At 32.5% G+C, this 14,449-nt stretch overlaps 2 protein-coding genes and 1 long non-coding RNA gene across 3 annotated transcripts; 1 reads left to right on the top strand and 2 right to left on the bottom strand.

Annotated features, from left to right (window-relative positions):
• Positions 1-212: 212 nt before the first annotated feature.
• LOC124445818 (putative ammonium transporter 3) lies at positions 213-8,150 on the bottom strand. The gene is made up of 7 exons (XM_046996596.1): positions 8,094-8,150; positions 4,839-4,881; positions 3,537-4,046; positions 2,138-2,381; positions 1,685-1,744; positions 1,384-1,460; positions 213-1,203 (listed from the first exon to the last, which is right to left on the bottom strand). Exons 3-7 carry the CDS (start codon positions 4,042-4,044, stop codon positions 518-520), a joined length of 1,575 nt encoding a protein of 524 aa, XP_046852552.1. The 5' UTR covers positions 4,045-4,046; positions 4,839-4,881; positions 8,094-8,150; the 3' UTR covers positions 213-517.
• On the top strand, positions 6,910-10,754 carry LOC124445821. The gene is made up of 2 exons (XR_006948259.1): positions 6,910-7,052; positions 9,748-10,754. It is a non-coding gene; the product is annotated as an uncharacterized LOC124445821 (long non-coding RNA).
• LOC124445819 (putative ammonium transporter 3) lies at positions 9,142-14,349 on the bottom strand. Its single transcript, XM_046996597.1, has 6 exons — positions 14,131-14,349; positions 12,564-13,073; positions 11,433-11,676; positions 10,930-10,989; positions 10,549-10,625; positions 9,142-10,304 (listed from the first exon to the last, which is right to left on the bottom strand). Exons 2-6 carry the CDS (start codon positions 13,069-13,071, stop codon positions 9,643-9,645), a joined length of 1,551 nt encoding a protein of 516 aa, XP_046852553.1. The 5' UTR covers positions 13,072-13,073; positions 14,131-14,349; the 3' UTR covers positions 9,142-9,642.
• Between the last annotated feature and the right edge of the window lie 100 nt (positions 14,350-14,449).

Raw genomic sequence — 14,449 nt, 5'->3', positions numbered from 1 at the left:
GATTTTATTACGAGTTTAAATTATTATTTTAGAGATATTTAGGAAATGTTGTCTTCTGCATTCTCTTCTGATATTATTTTAACACAAACTGTGATGATTTATTTTGTTTCTTAGCAACGCACTTGTGAACGACACTTCTTATATTTATAGTTAAAGCGTCTTCAAAACGACAGAATCTAATACTTCGGGTTTGTCAAAACATTTCAACCAGATTGCAAGTAGTAAGTGTCAATTCATATACAGTCTGTATACAGAAAGAAGTACATACATAAACTAACAGTACAAATAATTATATACATACATATTCTCTTTATAGCTAACGTGCAACATTGACATGCAATAACAACTGCTTGATTAAAAATGAAGAAGTATGACGATGTACGATCCTGTGGCTAAAATAGTTTGAATAAAGAAACCAGCTGATTAAACATAAACAGCTCTTATATTACTGATTACTGATTAATACTTTTGTCTCTAAATGCTATCAAATATCATTAAAATCATGAGTAAATATATTTTACTCCTTCAAATGTATAATTATCTCATTGAGTGTTACTTGATGATGTTCAACATTACTTTTTCCATGAAAATTGATATCATTCTCAGCTTTTTTTTGTGAGACAGATTTGTTACATCTCTCCTTTAAGTCGTTTGAATTATCGTCAGACTCAGCATTGATTACTTTGGTCATAAAATCATCTTCTTCAAGTATTTGTATTGAGTTAGGTATGATCGTGTTCATCGTCAAAGCACTGTGATCGTTTTTGCTGCCAAATGCCGAATGATGGCTGTTATGAATCCCAGACCCCATTATGCCGTGCTCACAAAGATCGGAACCTTTTAACTCATCTTCTAGACTCATTCTTATTGGATAAATGTAGTTGATGGTAACAAGAATTATTATTGTCATAAATGCTGACCATAATGTCGATGCAATTATCATCAGAGCCTGAACACCAAGCAGCTTCCATCTTCCGTAGGATTCCTCAAATAAGTGTGACGAAAAGTTTCCAGATTTATCTTGCTCCAAGAAAAATGGAACAGCAATCAAGCTCCAGGATCCTGAGCAAAAATGAACTGGAACACAACTAACTGGATCGTCAATATGGAGTCGTTCAAGTATGTTACAACTAACACACGCTGTTAAACCACCAATCAGGCCAATAATGAGTGCAAAACTTGGTCTAGTGACTGCACAGATGGCTGGAAATTTTAATTTTTGTGAGTAGAAATATCTATAATTTTTGTTTTGGATCATAGACTTATTTCTCTTTCTAAGCTTTGTTTTTGCAGTTAGTTCTGACGTCTCTAACATAACAGTTATAACTTTTTATTGGACTTCATTACAATTTAGTTAAATTCAACATTTCTATCTTGGTTTACCTGTTACTCCAACAAGCCCTCCCAACAATCCGGACACAAATATTGGTATTTTGAATTTATTCTTGTAAAAGATATAGCTAAAAAGATTAAATATTAATTAAATAATTTGCATCAGCCTTTTGTAGCCATTAGTTGGCCTTGCTTAAAACAAATTGTTATGCTGTATTACAACTAGTCGGTGCTATTTTTAATGAAGTTTAATTTTTAGTGTTTTTTCAAAAACTATAAACATTTCAAAACTAAAAAATCATCCATATACATAAGTTTATAAACAAGGCTTCAATATCGTTATATTCTATACCTGTAAATCATTCCTATAACTCCTCCTCCAACTGAGGCATTGATCGTACACACGGCAGACCTATTTCAAGAGACAAATTTGAAATGGATGCTTTGAATTTTTTAAATCTATTTTTGAATTCTAATAAAAAATATTAAAAAGTCTTACATTTACTGTCATTTTCAAATTTATAAATGGCTTAGGATGAACTGATACTTCAAAATACTCTCGCAACGCATAATATCTTATTGTAGTCAGACCTCAAATTTTAATCTTTCTTTGCAAAATTCATATCATTATCACTCTGCGATCATTTCATTACAAAACTATTTTATTGTTTATATAAATGAATATTTTTCAGTGGAGATCGACATACAATTAACAACTTAGACATAATTTACGATAAAAACTCCAAATTTACATCTTACACTTTTATGATTTTGAAGTGTCGAGGCTCAAAAGAAAGCTGACTACCTTGCTGCAAGTTTCCATTTTTCACCACTAATACCAAAAGTACTGCCGCAGTTAAAACCAAGCCATCCCCACCACAACATAAATGTTCCTAATAAAACATTTGTGGGAGATGCCATTTGAAAACTTTTCTTCTTTGAACCTTTCATGAAGCGTCCTGTGCGTGGTTTTAGAAATATGGTTGCCACTAATCCACTGATTCCCCCAACAACGTGAACGGCGCTACTTCCAGCAATGTCAACTGCACCTGTCCATATTTTGAATGCAAATGTTAAAATCTGTAGCTAAATATGGTGACACGTATTTAAACGACAGAAAAACAGCTTCCAAACAATAGCTAAAAGGATTTTGAATCGAGTGAGAAAGAGAAAGCAACTTGTTCTTTTGCACATGTGATTTACGAGAATTCAAAAGTTACTTGGTCTGTGGTTCATGTGATTTATGAGAATTTAAAAGTAAAGATGATGGCTGCACATGAAGTTACTTTTATCACGTCGGCCATCGCAAAGATTTTGAAACTGTTTATTATAGTCTTTACGTTTTACTGAAAATTGGTAGCTAATCATTGTTGTTATCATTGCTCTCATCTAATAACCTCAAACATCTATAGATATATAAAATAACTGATTAATTGAAGCGATTCTTTATAACTGAATTTTGTACTGTCGTACATTGAGATAGAATTGAGGAGGATATAGATCTTTCAATTTTTGCACAATTACGATCAATCATAAAAGCACGATAGTGTTTGTGACCTGAAATTGTGTAAAAGAACTTTCTTATATGTATAAAATAATGTATTTGATAAAATGAGAAAACTTACTATTCACAATTATTGTAAAAAAATATTTAGTACTTAATATAACGCAGAGAAAATGATTTTTGGAAAAAATAAATGTTGAATAATAACATAGCGAAACACAACAACTTTGTAACACAATATTTTATTCATAAAATAGAGACTTTGTCGTGGTGACAAATCTGAAAATCGTTTTAAAGATCGCAATATCATAGAATGGCAAAAGTAATAAGTTAATAATTCTTAAATCAGTTCTTTCAAGAACTATTAACTTATTACTTTTGCCATTCACCATTTGCGAACTATAAAACAATATTTTATTAATAAGTAACAGTATTTCGTCACCAGTTTGCAACTTTGGTTTTGCCATATAAATTGAATTGATTATTTATTTCTTTAAAATCTATTGTTTTCACAAGGATTTATTTTGCATGACAAACTTGTTGCTGGCAGCACCAATGAGAAGTATACTGCTATTAGAATGACCTCCATTGATATAGTTTTGCTAGCTTCCAATGAAATTTTCATTATTCTATCACAAAGTATTTGTATTTGAGATAGATATTTTACCCCAAAGGCAACAAAATTTAAACACAAACTTACCTAATTTGTTGAGCCATCCATTTTTTGACCATATCCAATGAGCGGGAAAACAATAAGTGAGTGTATTGAAGAATGCAAACGCAATGTAAGCCTTTAAGTATGTTCTTTCTGCCATTGCCCCTGAGACAATTGTAGTAGCAGTAGTTGCAAATGATAGCTGAAAGAAATATCTAGAGTATATGTGCCCCAGGTGTCTGTTGTTTTGAGATTCAGTAAAAAACTTTCCAATTCCGGTGAAGAAATTTGATTTATTTTCATCACCAAAACTGAAAGCAAAACCAAATATCCAATATGCCAGCCCTCCTATTATGACATCAACTGCGTTTTTAACCATAATATTTGCCTCATTCTTTTGCGAAACTGAGCCTGATTCTAAAAGACCAAACCCGGATTGCATCGTAAAGATGATGAAAGCACTGGTTAGAATCCAAGTAGCGTCATCAGAATTCACTTCGTCAATAGATTCTTTAATTCCAAAGGTTTGATTAGTGACATTCAATTGACTCATTTCTAGCAAATGAATGACAATTGAATAAATGGTTTTTTGTCATAATTCAAGTTATTATCATGTACCTATTGTTCATACAAGTGAAAAGTATGCAATAATTCCTAAAAGCAAAGCGCGTTTCCATAGCTACAAGTAATTTTCAACTGCATTCTGTTCTGATATTTTTTTAACACTAATGTGATGATTTATTTTGCTTCTTAGCAGTGAACGTGTGAATGAATAACGAAAGCAATCTCGTGGTAATATTTTGTTTAACACATTTTGTCTGTAGCAAAATGTTATCTAAATTGCAAATATACATTGTTATCTTGTTATTTAGAGCTATGATGTGCGAGAAAGACAATTATTGCTTGATTAGAAATGAATGTATATAACAGGTAAGATCCTGACGCTAAATTAGCTACAAAAAAATAAAAAATTGCTATACATGAATGAACATGTGTATTAAAAAGTATTCCAAATTAGTTTTAGTGATAATATGAAAATATAATGGAAAAAATTCATTCCAGCTCAACGTAATCGTCTCGACATGAAAGTTGCTTTGACTAGAATTAAAGCTACTGTTCTTTTTAAAAATCATACAGCATCAAAAAATATTTTCAATTTTGCCAAAAAAAAAAGTACAATCATAGATATCAAATATCTGCAAATGGAAAAACTTCTTGTCAACAATGGTTTTGCAGCAACGTAAACATGTCTTTAAAGTATTAATTTCTTAAAATATTGTCTCGTTTTCCACAGGTGTTAAGAAAACCTTTTTGATACATTTAAAAATATAGAATTTCAATTTTTACCTTTTGACTAGACGAGAACATTCAATAAACAAGCTTGAGATTTCTAAAAAATTAAGGAAAAGTCACGCTGATTTATCCATTTTGAACGGTATTACATGTTTGTAAATGTCGATCGTCCAGGTTGGTATAGTCCTGAGAAGGACTGTTTTTGTTGTTGTTGACTGACGTTTCGACAACCTTAGCGGTAGTCATCTTCAGAGTCAAATGAGGAGTAAACGTCAGGTTAGCCGTATGTGTTATCTGGTTCTTACGTCATTGTATTGTGTACAGGAAATGTGTATTGTCATTGTGAATTAGTGTGAAGTGAAATATTTTTATTTTTAGTTGTGATGTGTGATTTAGGTGTGATGTTTTTAGTTGTAATGTGTGGGTATCAATTGTGTATTGTCATTGTGAATTAGTGTGAAATGTAATGTTTTTAGTTGATCGTTTGTTTGTATTGTGAATAAGTCGTTTGTAAGGTGCCGGTAATTGCTGTGATCTGTTCAGGGGGTTTTGTTCCAAGTTGGTATACCAACTTTCTAATGTAAGCCGTTGTCTATAGTCAGTACTGTAAGTCAGAGTTATAGTTGTTTTTGTCAAAAACACGTTTGAGATAGTTGTTTTTGTTGTGTAGAGCGTCCGGTGAATCACATATGATTTGTGCAAGTCTTGTTAATGTTCTGATTGTGGTGGCTTTGTGTGATGTAGGGTTGTAAGATGATTGGTCTAGTAGTCGGTCAGTATGTGTTGGCTTGCGATAAACTGCTGTTCGTAGTTTATGATTGTCATGTTTTACCAAACAGTCGAGAAAAGGAAGAGTTCCGTTTTCTTCGACATCTTTGGTAAATTGTATGTGGCTGTTCTGTTTGTTGATGTGAGAGTGAAAGTCATCAAACTCGTCTGCATGTAGTGGCACTACATGCACTACACAATCACAGCACTACATGCAGACGAGATTTGATGACTTTCACACTCACATCAACAAACAGAACAGCCACATACAATTTACCAAAGATGTCGAAGAAAACGGAACTCTTCCTTTTCTCGACTGTTTGGTAAAACATGACAATCAAAACTACGAACAACAGTTTATCGCAAGCCAACACATACTGACCGACTACTAGACCAATTATCTTACAACCCTACATCACACAAAGCCACGACAATCAGAACATTAACAAGACGTTCACAAATCATATGTGATTCACCGGACGCTCTACACAACGAAAACAACTATCTCAAACGTGTTTTGACAAAACAACTATAACTCTGACTTTATCAAACGCAACACTTACAAACCCAACGAACCCAACGAAACGAACAACTCAGCAACGATACCTTACATCAAAGGTACGTCTGAGACTATCTCGCGTATCTTACGACCATACAACATACGTGTCGCACATAAACCAATCACAACGTTACGACAAGTACTAACGAACATAAAGGACAAAGAACAACCCAACGAATGACAAGGTGCAGTTTACAAAATAAACTGCTCCGACTGCCACGCCTCCTATACCTGGGAAACTGACAGGAACTTAAACATAAGACTTACTGAACACAAACGAGCTACTAGGAAACAAGACAAAACTAATCACAATGCCGAACATCACCGAATCACAAAGCACAACATTGACTGGGACTCGGCAAAATGCATTACTTACAGTACTGACTATAGACAACGGCTTACATTAGAAAGTTGGCATACCAACTTGGAACAAACCACCCTGAACAGATCACAGCAATTACCGGCACCTTACAAACGACTTATTCACAATACAAACACACGATCAACTAAAAACATTACATTTCACACTAATTCACAATGACAATACACAATTGATACCCACACATTACAACTAAAAACATCACACCTAAATCACACATCACAACTAAAAATAAAAATATTTCACTTCACACTAATTCACAATGACAATACACATTTCCTGTACACACAATACAATGACGTAAGAACCAGATAAAAATACGGCTAACCTGACGTTTAATCCTCATTTGACTCTGAAGATGACTACCGCTAAGGTTGCGAAACGTCAGTCAACAACAACAAAAACAGTCCTTCTCAGGACTATACCAGCCTGGACGATCTACATTCACAAACATGTAACGATACTCCCGGGTTCAAACCATTTACTTGATATGATTTATGTAGCAGCGTATCCAGATGAATGAAAAGTGTTTGAAACACCGTGCATAAAGGATATTGAGCAGGTGGTGTGTAGAATTCAAAGTCAGAATACATTATACAATTCCTAATTTTAAATTCAAAATACCATAGCAATATTTCTGCTTGTTGAAAATTTCTAAAGTATATTTTGAAGCAAAAAATTTTAACAAATTATGAATTTGAATTTTAGATATAATTTTTTTAATGTATTCTTACTTAACCAAAAAGAATGATAGCACAACGCTATAACCAACAACTACAAACAATAACGACCTTATCTAACAACATTTGAGAAATTAACCTTCACCTCTTCCCGAGACAAGTCTACTTAAAGCAGAGTTTATACGCTACAAGTCCCGGCTTGTGACAGGTAGCAGAGTTAAAGTGAAAGGTTTATCATAGATCAACTGAACATTCTGCTCATTTTGTTTAGAAGCATGTTGAACAGTTCATATGGAAAGCTCGAATTAAATATCAGTAACATAATCTGGTGTTAATGTTAGACAATACATTATTGCCTTTCAGTGAAAGCATCCCCCTTTCCACTGGAAAAGAATGAATCTAATATCGATGTTAAACATAGATTGTTACAAGCATACTATTTTATACTTATACATATCGGCAAGCGGGATGCTTGTAACAATCTATGTTTAACATCGATGTTAGATTCATTCTTTTCCAGTGGAAAGCGGGATGCTTTCACTGAAGTGCAATGATGTATTGTCTAACATTAACACCGGATTATGTTACTGATATTTAATATGGAATTCGAGCTTTGTCCATATGAGCTGTTCAACATGCTTCCAAACAAAAATGAGCAGGAATGTTCAGTTGATTAATCTATGATAAACCTTTCACCTTTTAACTCTGCTATACCGGTCACAAGCCGGGGACTTGTAGCGTATAAGACTCTCTGCTTTTCAGTAGACTTGTCTCGTTAAAAGGAAGAGGAGTGGAAGGTTAATTTCTCAAATGTTGTTAGATAAGGTCGTTATTTTTTGTAGTTGTTGGTTATAGCGTTGTGCTATCATTCTTTTTGGTTAATAACATTCCAACTATTTAACCTTGTGACTATTCTTACTTACCTTTGATCCGCCACAGAGCAGGTGTTTCTATTTGCCTCCTTTGCACGTACTGCTTCCTCGTCCCAGTATGTAGAACAGGTGCTTTTTTGCTAAAACGTTGGTATGAAAAAGCTAGCGGGAGATTATTGCCAAAAATTTTAATTTGTGATAATAATGATTGCAAGCGGTATCAAGCAAGCCCCCTCCAATTTAGATCGCTGTGTTTCCTAGAAATTATGCCAAATTCAGCTTATCTTATTTTCAGAAGACTTTTTTTACTTTATAACTTTGATTACAAAATTATTAGTTTTATTTCATCAAATTTCAAGATGAGATGAAAAATTCTTATCTTTTTTATTTTCGGTAGCTATCATCAAAAGAAAAACTTTCTAATAAAGACCATACAAACGAAACGACATGTCTACATAATTTTGGCTTGCAATTAGTGTTAATTTAGTAAACACAACCGAAAATTTATTAAGCTGTAATCTTTCGATACGCGGTTATGTCATGAAAAATTCATAATATATATACGATAGAACAGTTACCTATATTGAACGTTCATCTCTGTTAAGCGGACGCAGTCACTTTTTTGAAAGTTTAAGCTCTGGCATTTTCTTCCTCGTTTTCTTCATCGGCTGAAGCCTGTCTTAAGCGGTCACACGGAAAATTCCCTAGTGTTACCGTTTAACACAGGTTTTACTTATTCAAATCATTGTTTAAACTAGCTAACAAACTCAAATATACTAAGTCAGAAAGAAAATTTATTAGCCAGCTTATATTTGCAGTGACAACTGACAAGAATGATATTTTTTCTTTTGTTTGCATGACTTTTTGAGGTATGAAGGCTCGTTCTCAATAGATTTGGTTTCTATTTGGTTTCAAGAATCTTTCAAGTTTCCTCCACTAAATGATCAATTATCGACAATTTCTGTATTTCATCATTAAATTTGTGAGGAAATCATCCATTTTTTGTGGGATGAACTTTATCTTTTTCCGTAACAGCTGAGGAGCATTTTTGGTGATCATAAACACATCATCATATAAAAATACACATTTTTTCTACATATTGATCGGTTATAGAATTTATTAAGTCAAACAGATCTTCTTTATATGTTTTCATTATGAGATTTTAAACATCATTTGAACAAATTGTCATATACACATGCATTCAAAAGAGGTTGTAAATGTTTGTAATATACACTTAATATACACTTGACTTGAGCAAGCAAAGAATAACTGAGTACAGACTCAATGCTTGTAAAAGTGAGGTTTTGCAGGTAAGAACATTTTGACATAAATTAATTACAAAAACAAATTCAGATGGAGAAAAAATTTCTTGCAACAACAACAAAAAAGGTTTTTTTGGTGTCTGAAAATTTGATAAGATCCAAAACGCCAAAAACTTTAACTTCCTGAACAATCTAAAATTATACCACAAACAACAGATAGCTATTATATATTGATCAAAATGTTTGTTTCTAAATGATATTATACACATTTTACATTAAAACCATGAGTATTACGGTTCATTCTTTTCCATGTAGCTATATAAATATTTCGTCAAGTGTCAGTTTATGTTGTATCCAACATTACTTTGCCCTCGAAAATTTTTATCATTCTCGGTTACTTTATGTAAGCTACGTGAGACAGATTTTTTGCATCTCTCTTTTAGATCACTTGAATTTTCGTCAGCATCGATTACTTGGCTCATAAAATCATCTTCTCTGACACTTTGGTTTGTGTTCAGTACATGCGTTTTAGTAGTCCAAGCACTTTGAACTTTTCTGGAGCCAAATGCCGAGTGAGGTCTTCTTGTTTCAAACATGTCAGACATTAATATGTCGTGTTCACAAATATCGGAGCCTTTTAACTCATCTTCTAGACTCATTCTTATTGGAGAAATGTAGTTGATGGTAACAAGAATTATTAAAGTTATAAATGCTGACCATAATGTTGATGAAATTATCATCAGAACCTGGACACCAAGCAGCTTCCATCTTCCGTACGATTCCTCAAATAAGTGTGACGAAAAGTTTCCAGATTTGTCTTGCTCCAAGAAAAATGGAACAGCAATCAAACTCCAGTATCCAGCGCAAACATGCACAGGAACACAACCAACTGGATCGTCAATATGGAGTCGTTCAAGTATGTTACAACTAATACACGCTGTTAAACCACCAATCATGCCCATAATGAGTGCAAAACTTGGTCTAGTGACTGCACAGATGGCTGGAAATTTTAATTTTTGTTAGTAGAAATATCAATAATTTTTGTTTAGATCATATTTCATCTCTCTTTAATGATTAATCTTAATCTGATAAGAATAGTCCAGGTTTATTAGGTATATATAATGATCTATAATAAACCACTATGATAATATGTTATAATAGTTATTATTGTATTATTCCGAAAAACTTGAAAATTGAAAGATCTACGATGAAATATCTAATTTAACATTTCCAGCTTTGTTTACCTGTTATTCCAACAAGTCCTCCCAAAAGTCCGGTCACAAATATTGGTATATTTAACTTATTCTTGTAAAATATATAGCTAAAAAGATTAAATATAAATTAAATAATTTGCAACAGCCTTTTCTAGCCATTAGTTGGACTTGCATGAAATAAATTGTTATGCTGTATTACAGTTGATAGATATATGCTATTAATACTAAAGCTTGAATTAGTGAACGCGTGATCTTGTTAAGATCCTCCCCGGCCTCTCCCCTAAAAATGCAAATGTTTGTAAATTTGAACCCATCAAGACGTAAATTAAGCCATAAATACTTCAATTTAGAAATTTCAACAATCAACATACATAAGTTTATAAAGAAGGCTTCTGTATCGTTATGTTCTACCTGTAAATCATTCCTATAACACCTCCGCCGACTGAGCCATTGATCGTACAAACAGCCGACCTATTTTAAGAAAAAAGTTTGAAATAAATACTTGATGTTTTACTAAATGTATTTTTGAATTCCTTAAAGTATAAACATTTTGCATTTCTTGTTAGTTTTAAATTTAAAAATGGCATACGATAGACATATACAGGATCATAAGCAGGTTAAGGCAGCCAAAACTATTGCTCATGCTATGTAAATTCAGTAAAGCCATTATCATCATTCATTTCTTTAGAATTCTATTGTTTTTGAAGAAAGTGAAAACAGAATATCTGCAAAACAGGACCAAACTTGGGGCTCACAACGCTGCTGTTCTGATTATATGAGTGAATTTCCTTCAGTAGAAATCAACCTCTCATACAATTAACAACTTAGACATAACTTATGATAAAAGCTCCAAATTTAAATCTTATAATCCAATGATTTTGAAAAGTATCGAGGTTCAAAAGAAAGCTGACTACCTTGCTGCAAGTTTCCATTTTTCACCACTAATACCAAAAGTACTGCCACAATTAAAGCCAAGCCATCCCCACCACAACATGAACGTTCCTAATAAAACATTTGTGGGAGATGCCATTTGAAAATCAGTTTTGTTTGAATCTTTTTTGAAGCGTCCTGTGCGTGGTTTTAGAAATATGGTTGCCACTAATCCACTGATTCCACCAACAACGTGAACGGCGCTACTTCCAGCAATGTCAACTGCACCTGTCCATATTTTGAATGCAAATTTTAAAATCTGTAGCTAAATATGGTTAAATGTATTTAAACGACAAAAAAACAGCTTCCAAACAATATTCAAAAGGATTTTGAAATTTGAATCACTTGAAAAAATCTCTTGAGTGCATGATTGTCCACGATTTCCCGATTTGTAAAAACAAAGAAAAAGTTTCTGTTCAGCAAGTGAGTCACCATAGAGACTTTGAAACTGTTGATTTATTGAAAATAGGTAATCACTGCCATAAGTGCTTTTATCTTCTATTCTCAACTATACTTAGAATAATCAACTAATTGCAACAATTCTTCATAATAGGAACTTTCATTGTCATACAATAACGTTCTAATGAAGAACAACTCTTATATTTTGGACAATAACGATAGACTAAAATGTAATTAGTATATTTTTAGTAATGTTTGAAAAGGATTTGAGTTGAAAATCACAATAATTTATTAACTAAAGCAAGTGGTTTAGGAACATAAAACGACAACATTTTGAGGTCCACGAAAGAACAAATTTTTTCAAGATTTTTTTATTTTTCATCTATAGGCCAGCAATTGCTATGTTTTGTACGTATTTCAACAAATCTATGCATTTGTAAAATACTTAGAAACAACCAACATGGAGAATATCACAAAGAATAATCTCGAAAAAATTAATGCTGAATAAAAACAGAGCAAACCCTTAACAATTTTTTAGCACATGCAGTGTTAAATTAAGAAATGCAATAAGCGAATACTGAGTATAGCATTCAGTATTTGTTTTGTTAGCTCCTAAGGTTTCTATTTTCGTGATTCTTTATCACAAACAGTTCTTGTATTTCAAAAAAGTTTGAAACTTTACCCAAAAGGCAACAAAAATCCAAACACGAACTTACCTAATTTGTTGAGCCATCCATTTTCTGACCATATCCAATGAGCGGGAAAACAATAAGTGAGTGTATTGAAGAATGCAAATGCAATGTAAGCCTTTAAGTATGTTCTTTCTGCCATTGCCCCTGAGACAATTGTAGTAGCAGTAGTTGCGAATGATAGCTGAAAGAAATATCTAGAGTATATGTGCCCCAAGTGTCTGTCGTTATGAGATTCAGTAAAAAACATTCCAACTCCGGTGAAGAAATTTGATTTATTATCATCACCAAAACTGAAAGCAAAACCAAATATCCAATATGCCAGCCCTCCTATTATGACATCAACTGCGTTTTTAACCATGATGTTTGCCTCATTCTTTTGCGAAACTAAGCCTGATTCTAAAAGACCAAACCCAGATTGCATTGTAAAGATGATGAAAGCACTGGTTAGAATCCAAGTAGCGTCATCAGAATTCACTTCGTCAGTAGATTCTTTAATTCGAAAGGTTTGATTAGTGACATTCAATTGACTCATTTCTAGAGAATGAATAACAATTGAACAAATGGTTTTTTTGAATAACAAAGGCTAGTTTTTCTTATTTTTCCGACAAATGAAAAATATACAATTACTTGCTAAAAACAAAGCGTTAAGACACCGAATTAAAATTTTTTATTGCTACATCATTATTATAGCAAAAAAAAACTTACTCTAAACTTAAGGAACTGTGAAGACGTGAAAATGTCACTAAAACTTTTGTCAAAACGTGAAAATATTAGTAAAACTTTTGTTAAAACGTGAAAATGTCACCAAGACGTTTGTAAAAAAATTTTTAGTTGTTTGTCCTGCATTTATGATTTTATTACGAGGTTAAATTAATATTTTAGAGATATTTAGGAAATGTTGTCTTCTGCATTCTCTTCTGATATTATTTTAACACAAACTGTGATGATTTATTTTGTTTCTTAGCGACGCCCTTGTGAACGACACTTCTTATATTTATAGTTAAAGCGTATTCAAAACGACAGAATCTAATACTTCGGGTTTGTCAAAACATTTCAACCAGATTGCAAGTAGTAAGAGTGTCAATTCATATACATACAGAAAGAAGTACATACATAAACAAACAGTACAAATAATTATATACATATATAATATTCTCTTTATAGCTAATGTGCAACATTGACATGCAATAACAACTGCTTGATTAAAAATGAACATGTATGATGATGTACGATCCTGTGGCTAAAATAGTTTGAATAAAGAAACATACTGATTAAACATAAACCAATATTTGTGTATTAGCTAAAAAGTATTCCAAGTTAGTTACATCCAGCTCATTGTAATCGTGTTGATATGAAATTTGCTTTGACTAGAGTTTAATCTAATGTTCTTTTTAAAAATTATAAGATCAAAAAATATTTTTATTTTTTGCTGTAGAACAACTATGAAATATTTGTAGTTGGAAGCACTTTTTTGTCGTCGACAATAGAAACATAATGTAATTATGGTTTCATTTTTTTATAATACATTCTCATTTTCTCAGCTGTTAGAAAAACCTTAGCTACATATACATTAAAAAAATTCTTTAGCTACCTTTATACTTTTTGATGAGCGCTTTCAATAAACAAGCTTGAGATATCGGTAAAAACTGAGTAAAATTCAAGCTGATTTAGCCATCTTTAAGGACATGATGTATGTATCAAATTAGATGAATTGTGTTTGACGATGGTGAAAAGATACCGTTTATCTTTAAGGAACGCCGTGTGTAAAGTAGAGTGAGCAGGTGCATCTATCTGCTTGTATGCAGGTATTACTTCCCCACGTCTAAGTATAGGAACCAGGTGTTTTTATTAAAATGTAGCCGAGATTGAAAAAAATTTGTTTCTAAAGATGCCGTATGATGTTATGCATT

This window comes from Xenia sp. Carnegie-2017, unplaced genomic scaffold, assembly GCF_021976095.1.
Source record: "Xenia sp. Carnegie-2017 unplaced genomic scaffold, XeniaSp_v1 HiC_scaffold_22, whole genome shotgun sequence".
NCBI lineage: Eukaryota > Metazoa > Cnidaria > Anthozoa > Malacalcyonacea > Xeniidae > Xenia > Xenia sp. Carnegie-2017.
This window is presented reverse-complemented; position numbering and strand designations above follow the sequence as displayed.